The sequence below is a fragment of the Myotis davidii genome, unplaced genomic scaffold (genome assembly GCF_000327345.1).
Source record: "Myotis davidii unplaced genomic scaffold, ASM32734v1 scaffold580, whole genome shotgun sequence".
Taxonomy (NCBI): Eukaryota; Metazoa; Chordata; class Mammalia; order Chiroptera; family Vespertilionidae; genus Myotis; species Myotis davidii.
The window spans coordinates 55,536-65,086 of NW_006293313.1; the positions used below are offsets into that span (position 1 = coordinate 55,536).

At 37.0% G+C, this 9,551-nt stretch overlaps 1 protein-coding gene across 2 annotated transcripts in view; it reads left to right on the forward strand.

Moving 5' to 3' along the window:
* MTFR1 (mitochondrial fission regulator 1) overlaps window positions 1-9,551 on the forward strand; it is a 61,554-nt gene that overhangs the window by 19,849 nt on the left and 32,154 nt on the right. Inside the window, exons 1-2 of one of the 2 annotated variants that reach the window (XM_015566049.1) lie at window positions 1,226-1,265; window positions 7,647-7,789. In XM_015566049.1, the coding sequence (XP_015421535.1) occupies window positions 7,724-7,789 (66 nt within the window). In that variant the 5' untranslated portion in view covers window positions 1,226-1,265; window positions 7,647-7,723. Of the gene's footprint in view, window positions 1-1,225; window positions 1,266-7,646; window positions 7,790-9,551 lie in introns of those variants that run through there. The other variant, XM_006766987.2, reaches the window with a different exon arrangement.

Consider the following 9,551-nt stretch of genomic DNA (forward strand, 5'->3'; position numbering starts at 1 on the left):
CGTCTGAGTTCTGTGTTCTGAGTTCTGTGTTCTAAGCTCTGTCTCTCTAAGGTCTGTTTCTGAGGTTCTGCCTCCTGTTGTCTTGTTACATCTGTATTTATACCAGTTGATTCCAATCCTATCACTATTCCAAAGGTTAGGGCGTTTCTTATCTCCAGTCCAGGGAGTAAAGATTACGTAGCTTAAGCATGATTGTTTGTAGTTAAAGTGATTAACTACCCGTCTGGCACTTAGTTAAGGAGTTTTATCCCCTCCCTGACTTCAGGGAAAAATCCCTACGTGGGGAAACAACCTTTCTCGGAGAGGTGACCTTGGTTAAAACACATAGTGCCAAGAAGGTGAGCAAACATATTAAGAACAGTATGCCATATATGCCAGGTCCCTTGAAACAGCAAGGATGGACCGGCTCCCGGCACTCTCCATGCATGAATTTCATGCACCAGGCCTCTAGTAAAAGCATAATATACTAATTAGATCAGACAGCCGAAAGACCTTCTGAATGAAGCTGGGTCTGCGAGGGTTAGGGCAAGCCTCCATGGCTGCGAGGGCCGAGCTCCTTGCACAGATTTTGTGCATCAGGCCTCTAGTTTTCTTATACTGCTTTGTATTTCTGTGGTGCCAGTGTTACTTCTCTTTCATTTCTGATTTTATTTGACTCCTCTCTTTTGTCCTGTATGAGTCAATCTTATTTATCTTTTTAAAGAGTCAGCTCTGGGTTGCATTGATCTTTTGTATTTTTTTTTTTTTTAGATTCTGTTTTGTTTATTTCTGTTCTGATCTTTATTATTTCATTTCTTCTCACTTTGGACTTTGTTGTTCTTTTTCTAGTCCCTTAAATTTATGGTTAGATTGTTTGAGATTTTATTTTGTTTCTTGAGGTAGGCCTGTAATGCTATGAATTTCCTTCTCAGGATTGCTTTCACTGAGTTCCACAGATTTTGGGTTGTGTTTTCATTTTCATTTGTGTCAAGTTACCTTATATTTTTTTAAAACTTTTATTGTTATTTTTTGTTAATCCTCACCCAAGGATATTTTTCCATTGATTTTTAGAGAGAGTAGGAGGGACAGTGGTGAGGGGGGGAAGAGAGACACACACAGATAGGCTTGAAAGAGACACATCAATTGATTGCCTTCTGCATGCGCTCTCAGCAGGCTGGGGATTGAACCTGCAACCAAGGCACATGCGCTTGACCTGGAATCAAACCCGCTATCCTTTGGTGAGTGGGCTGATGCTGTAACCACTGAGCTACTGGCCAGGGCGCAAGGTATCTTTTGATTTCTTCCTTGATCTTATTGTTAACCCATTCATTGTTTAGTGATGTGTTATTTAGCCTCCATGTGGCCTTAATGACATACTAGATCATTATGTGTTTGTGTCTTTTTCAGTTTTTTTCTTGTAGTTGATTTCTAGTTTCATGCCTTGTGGTCAGAGAAGATGCTTGATATGATTTCAGTCTTCTTAAATTTATTGAGACTTGTTTTGAGTCCTAACCACGTGGTCTACGCTAGAAAATGTTTCATGTGAACTTGAAAAGAATGTATGTTCTGTGCTTTGGGGTAAAATGGTCTGAAAATAATAAGTTAAAGCCATCTGATAAAGTGTGTCATTTAAGGCCATGTTTTCCTTGTTGATTTTCTGTCTGGAAGATCTATCCATTGATGTTGATGGCTGTTAAAATCCCTTACTGTTGATCTCTCCCTTTATGTCAATGAAGATTTGCTTTCTATATTTAGGTGTTCCTATGTTGGGTGCATAAATGTTTATAAGGGTTATATCCTTTTGTTAGGTTACTCCTTTTATCATTTTACTAGAGGCCTCGTGCACGAAATTCCTGCACCAGTAGGGTCCCTAGGCCTTGCTGGCAATCAGGGCCAATCTGTGGGGTGATCGGGGCTCCCGCTTGCACCCACCTTGGCCGGGCACCGCCCGTCCGCCAGTTGCCCCACTGGTCGCCCCACGATGGTTAGCACACGTCTAACTCCCAGTTGGTCGAACTCCTGCCCGTGGGGACAATTTACATATTAGCCTTTTATTATATAGGATAGTATCTTTGTCTCTTATTGTAGCTGTTGTTTTAAAGACTATTTTTTCAATATAAGTATTGCTACCCCAACTTTTTTTTTTCATTTCCATTTGCATGAAATATCTTTCCATCCCTTTACTTTTAGTCTGTGGTTGTCCTTCATTCTGAGGTGATCTCTTATAGACAGCCTATGTAGAGGTCTTGTTTTCTTATCTATTCAGTTACCCTATGTCTTTTGATTAGAGATTTTATTTATATACTTATCATTTTTTTTTCAATTACATTCACCTTTTTCACCCATTTTCCTCCAACTTCCTTCCCATCTGGCAACCATCAAAATGTTCTCTATATCTGAGGGCCCGTTTCTGTTCTGCTTGTTTTTTAGATTCAATTGTTGATATGTACTGCCATTTTATTCGTATTTTTTTATAAATGTCTTTTTGTTTTATTGATTTTTGAGAGAGCAAGGGAGAGGGGGAGAGAGAAAAACATTAATGATGAAAGAGAATCATCAATTGGCTGCCTTCTGCATGCCCCCTACTGGGGATTGAACTGTGGCCTTCTGGTTCATGGGTTGACGTTCATTCACTGAGCCACACCAGTCAGGCTATTACTCATAATTTTGATAGTTTGTTCTTATTCTTAAAGAAGACCCTTTAAAATTTTATGTAATACTGGTTTGGTGATGATGAACTCCTTTACATTTAAAGTAGTAATGAATATTATGTAGTTATTTACCATTTTATTAACTGTTTTCTGGTTGTTTTGTTATTCTTCTGTTTCTTCTTTTGCTCTCTGAACATTGATGACTTTCTATAATGCTTTGTTTGGATTCCTTTCTCTTTATTTTTTGCATATCTGTTACAGGCTTCTGTTTTGTGGTTACTGTGAGATTCAGATATACAAACTATATTTTGGCAGTCTATTTTAAATTGATGGTTGCTTAAGTTTGAACGCGTTCTTAAAGCACTACAATTTATTTATTACCCTCTTGTTTGTATTTGTCATTATATTTTACATCTTTTGTGTGTGGGTGTCTATCCCTTAATTTATTATTGTATTTACACATGATTATACTACTATTGCCTTTTATTTTATTTATTTATTTATTTTTTAAAAAATATATTTTTATTGATTTTTTACAGAAAGAAAGGGAGAGAGATAGAGAGTTAGAAACATCGATGAGAGAGAAACATCAATCAGCTGCCTCCCTCACATCCCCTACTGGGGATGTGCCTGCAACCAAGGTACATGCCCTTGACTGGAATTGAACCTGGAACCTTTCAGTCCGCAGGCCGATGCTCTATCCATTGAGCCAAATCGGTTAGGGCTACTATTGCCTTTTAACCGTCTTACTAGCTTTATGATTGGTTGATCTACTTTTACTATTTGCTTTTATCAGTGAGATTTTTTTCTTCCCGATATTTTTTTTTTTTTTTAAGTTTTGACCTTTTCTTTTTCCCTTAAAGGAGTCCCTTTAACATGCTGGTTTAGTAGTAATAAACTCCTTTAACCTTTGCTTGTCTGGGAAACTATCCTCGGTTGGTGTGGCTCAGTGGTTGAGTGTTGACCTATGAACCAGGAGGTCATGGTTCAATTTCAGGTCAGGGTACATGCCTGGGTTGCAGGCTTAATCCCCAGTGGGGGCATGCAGGAAGTAGCCGATCAATGATTCTCTCTCATCATTGATGTTTCTATCTCTTTCTCCCTCTCCCTTCCTCTCTGAAGTCAATAAAAGTAAACTTTAAAAAATTCTGAATGATAATCTTGCTCAGGAGAGTATTATTGGGTGTAGGTACTTTCATTTCATCACTTTGAATATATCTTGCCATTCACTTCTGGTCTGCAAAGTTTCTGTTGATAAATCTGATTTTCTTATGGGGGTCTCCCTTGTTTGTAGCTAGTTGCATTTCTCTTGCTACTTTTAATATTCTTTCTTTAATTTTTGGCATTTTAATTATGATGTTGGTGTGGATCTTTGAGTTCATCTTGTTTGGGATTATTTCCTAGACTTGTGTCAATTTATTTTTTTTTGCCAGATTACGGAAATTTTTTTTTCTTGAAATAGTGCTTTTCCCCCCTACTGTCCCTGACTCTACAGCCCTTGCCCTGAAGTTAGTCACTTTAATTCCTTGTAAGACCCAGGTGCTTCTTCTTCTTCCTTTTTAAAAAAAAGTATATCTTTATTGATTTCCGAGAGGGAGAGGAAAGAGACAGAAACATCAATGATGAGAGGGAACCACCGATTGGCTGCCTCCTGCATGTTGGACTGAGCCTGAAACCCAGGCATGTGCCCCCGACCAGAATCGAACCCGGGACCTTCAGTCTGCAGGCCGATGCTCTATCTACTGAGCCAAACCTGCTAGGGCGACCCAGGAGCTTCTTAATCTGCTGCCTCTGTGCAAGCGCTTGGAGCAAATGGGTTTGTGTGTAAACCCTTTAAGATCTGATGATTTTTCTTATTTAGGTAATTAAAAAGTTTTATTCTAATATTTTGGTGCCAGATTAAGAACTTCCCCTATTTTTTAAAATATTTGTTTTTATTGATTTTTAGAGAGGGGAAGGGAGAGGGATAGAAACATCGTTGAGAGGAACATCATCAATTGGCTGCCTCCTGCACGCCCCCTAGTGGGGACCAAGCCCTCAACCAGGACATGTGGCCTGACTGTGAATTTGACCAGCAAACTGTTAATTCCTGGGTCTATGCTCAGCTGCTGAGCCACACTGGCTGGGCCCTATTTCTAATTTATAGTTTACCAGCCCCTACAACAGAATCTAATATAAGCTTGTAAAGTTATGATAGTGGTTAGATAGATGAGGCATGAATGTTCCCTGGGAAGAGGCCCCAGGGAGTTTATATCTTTTTTTTTTTTAAGTTTTCTTTTATTTCCAGGGAGCTTATATCCTAACTAATGGCCTGGTGCATGGATTTGTGCACATTGAAAGGAAATTAATTAGAAGAAATATTTTAACATCGCTATTTGTCCTTTCTCTATAATAGAAGTGTCAGAGATGAAAGAAAATTAGTAAAATGTATATGAAAATAATATATAAATTGGTTAATATACAATAACAACATGATATAACAACAAAGAGATGATTTAGAAACAATAACATGACATAAAAACAAAAACATTATATAAAAACATTGATAAAAACAATGAGTGATAAATTGAATATGCTCTTAACCGGAATCAAACCTGGGACCTTTCAGTCCGCAGGCCGACGCTCTATCCACTGAGCCAAACCAATTAGGGCTACAACTTTAATTTTAACATCACATGCTCTTCAGACTCGATAGAAAGCAACATATAACTGACCATGTCCGAAAACAGGTTCAGGTAGGAATATTTCTACTCTGTCTAGAGTTTGTCCTTTGGTTTATTAATAGTCATCACAAATGCTGGTATCACAGGAAACTGTCTTTGAATTAATTTAAATGGGAGGCCAGTGTTAGACAGGGACAAATCAATTTTTGGAATCAGAACAACCTCTCCTTCCGCAGATCTTGTTAATACTTCAGCTTCGATTATGTTAGGTCAGAATCTTTTGATAATAAATCTAGTACCATTACAAAGACCCCATTTACTATTAAGATTTCTCAGCATGATAAGTGCACATACTTTCAATTTTAATTTATGATTAGGCATTCCCGAAGGAGTAATACTATTAAGAAATTGGATGGGAAAATTTTCCTTTTCAGAATCATCTGTTGAATTGATGGAATTGTCACTCAAATAGGTATGAAAATCTCCATCTAGTATATCCAAAATTTCTTCATTTAATTTATGAACGTGCTCATTTTCAGGACAAAGAATCGCACATTTAGATATATTTAATATTATCATTAAATATACTATTTCCAAAGGTAGCTTCAATAATAGATCTGTTACAAATCATTTTATGGGTGATTTCAATAATATCCATTCCTAAATGAAAACTGCTATCCAAACACTAGAGTACTTAGCTGGCTTCAGAGATACGTTGTGCCAGTAGTTGGTCTTCAGACATATTCTGTCGATGCTGCTGCTTTCTTTCAGCTTCAGAATGTCAACAAAAACAACCCAATTCACGATCAACAACGACAAATCGAAACACGCATGCAATTGGCGCCAGCAAGAGCTTTTTATGTATCGCACATGCACGAGTCAAGCTAATGTGCGTCATATGTACCGGCTGGCCTTGCCCCCTGGTCGAACACCCCGAAGAACTCCCGGTCAAGGGGATAATTTGCATACTATGCTTTTATTAGATAGGATGTGGGTGGTAGCTGTACAGGTTTATAAAACATATATAAAAAGTCATCAAGCTGGACATTTAAAATTCGTGCACTTTAAGTTATATCCCACCTTTTTTACACTTGATCTTAGCCAAAAGGCTAAGAAGTGATGTATCTCAAGTTTTTAAAAAAATTGAAGGGGTAGCTTTTCAAATTCTACATAAAGACATTCTTTTTCTCTGACCATTTTGTGAGTCATTTTCAGCCTTGACATTTTTAACCCTTTACTCTTTTTATTCCCATTAATTCTGAGAAAGTATTCATTCTTATAGGCAGTAATAGATGTTTGTAATATTAAAATATATGTGTCATCAAAATTCTAGTAATGACTGTTTCATAATTGCCTATAAGTTATACATACCTGACAGTGCTTAGAATCTATTGCATACTATCCCCTAACATTAGGGCCTGGCTCTTTTCAGTTCATTTTACCCAGTGTCTGGTGTACAGTGGCACCTTTATTTTCCCCCTCCATCCTCTGTAATTGTTCATAAAGTTCTTCTCAAAGTGTAGAACTCTTTATATCACAAACTCTTTATATCACTAAGTACACTGTTTTGTTCAGCTGTTGTTTTGTTTTGTTTTGTTCAGTTTAGCAAGACTGCCTTGATAGGGAAGCACTGCATTGATTTATAGTCTGGTGCAAACTTCTTGTCTCATTAGAGACCAACACTATTAGTAAACTGGTTTATACCTTATGAATTAACAATGTAATTCTATCAGATATACAGTAAATTGATGGGGAGGGGTGAGTGGCTGGGGTTACAGTGTGCGAATAAGTGTGAAAGGACTTTTGTTATTTTACCTCCTAGCATCTGAATTCCTTTTTCATATTTCTGAAAATCCTTTATGATTTTTGGTGGGTGGCAGAACCTGCTTATAACTATAGCTGGGTAGATTTAGCCAAGCAAATGCCACCTGTATGGGAAGCAACTCAAGAGCTAGTGAGACAAAAGTGGGACCTGATAGATTCTGTTCTGTCAGGGGTGGCAGTAGCAGTGGTATCTTCCCAGGACCAATTCTGCTGCAGTTTTGGATGTCTTTCCTGGCTGTGTAGCCTATAACTCAGGTTCTGGTAAGATTGTAATCTACTAGATATATTTTTATAAATATATTTCCTACTTAAATTAGCCATAAGTAGGTTTTTGTTGTTTCTAAAAACAACTTCAAAAAATTGTACCATTAGTTGACTCAAAGTTGATTATAAGCAGTATTGGTTTTCTCTTAAGTAAATTTAGACACAATTTAAAATGTTTTAAACTAGACTTATTTTGTGAAACATTGCAGACAGTAAAGATTCTAAATAATTATTTCATTTTAATATTTGCATTTTAAAATTCTAGTGTTTTTTATGGACCATGTGCTGCTATGTACACCTGAAGTACTTGAAATGCAAATTTGGAGACACTTTGCCATCTAAATGCTTGGCTGGATTAAGCGCCTAATTAGGATGGTTTTTCAACAGGTTGGAGTAAACATGCAGTCGGTGAGTGCTCAACATTCATTTTTAAAATTCAGACAAGAATTTTTTTCTGAGAAAGTGAAATGAATCTATATATGACCAACAATTCAATATGTTTATGTACTATTTAATTTGCTTGCTGTTTAAATGATAGAAGAAAATCTTCACCTAGCATCTGAAGTGAGGGAGTAACTTTCTGGGTTACATTGAAAACTTACCAGTATTCATTTGATTGTTAAAAACAACGTATTTGTTATTAGGGAAGAAAAGGGTTAAGTATATGTAGGAATTATTGAATGAAATATGTTTGACACATAACAACTCAGTGTTGTAGAATTATTAATATTTAATGCTATTATAATGTGTTTTATCACATAACTAAAGTAAAAGGTAAGTCATGTTTCCTATAATATTACATCTATAAACATGAAGAAAAAAACTAGTATAATATGGTATTCTCTGCTAAAGATGGGTTCCATTTTTTCAAGGTAAATCTCAACTTGCATGCTTTTTCCTTATTTATATCAAAATACTCTGTTCCTTCATTTATGTGTTTAAGTTAGCTAGAGAATTCTGTTCTGCTATTTGTATTTTTTGTTCCTTAATTTAGTTAATACTTTTATTTAAAAACTAGAGGACTGGTGCACAAAATTCATGCACTCGGTGGCAGGGTGGAGGGAGGAGGATCCCTCAGTCTGGCCTGCGCCCTCTTGCAGTCCAGGTGCCCTTGGGAGAATGTCCGACTGCTGGCTTAGTCTTGCTCCCCAGGGAGCAGGCCTAAGCCAGCAGTCGGACATCCCTAGCACTGCTGCTAAGGAGGGAGAGGCTCCCACCACCGCTGCTGTGCTTGCCAGCTGTGAGCCTGGTTTCTGGCTGAGTGGTGCTCTCCCTGTGGGAGCGCACTGATCACCAGGGAGCAGCTCCCATGTTGAGTGTCTGCCCCCTGGTGGTCATTGTGTGTCATAGTGACGGATCGTTCTGCCGGTCAGTCAATTTGCATATTAGCCTTTTATTATATAGGATTATTATATAGGATCATAAGGTTTAAGGACTTAAAAAAATCTATTTTCAACTTTATAACAGTATATCTCTATATATCCATTCAAAATATTCCCAGATTTAGCACAAATTGGTCACTTGCTCTTGTCTCTGTACATTTTTTAAAATTGTATCTCTTCAGCAAAAATGATATTTAATGCTTAAATTTGAAAATGTTCTTAATGTTTTAGGATGACCAGAGTTAGTATTATTATTTTTTAAATTATTTGACCTATAAAATAAAAATAGATCCCAGCTGGTGTGCGTTCAGTGGTTGAGCTTTGACCTATGAACCAGGAGGTCACAGTTCGATTCTCAGGCAGGGCACATTCCTGGATTTTGGGCTTGATCCTCAGTGGAGGACTTGTGTATTCTCTCTCATCATTGATGTTTCTCTCTCCCTCTCTCTTCCTCTCTCCTCCTCTTTAAAGTCAAAATTATATTAAAAATTTAAAAAAATTTATAATTCAGAGATTATCATACATTGTTAGATAACATATATAAATAATAGTCCCTTCCATGGGGACCTGTAATGGAAATGAAATTGCTTGAATGTTTGTAACACTAAAGCTGATGATTTTCATTTAGGTCATTAACCCCTTCCCCGGCAGAAACGTGTATACTCGTTTTCACAAAATTTTCTTTTTCAGTCGTCGACGAGTATACTAAGAAAATATGGTAAAAAAATATGGTTTATAGGAAGACGAGTTACAAACTGTTTTCATAACCAGCATCAAAAATACTATAT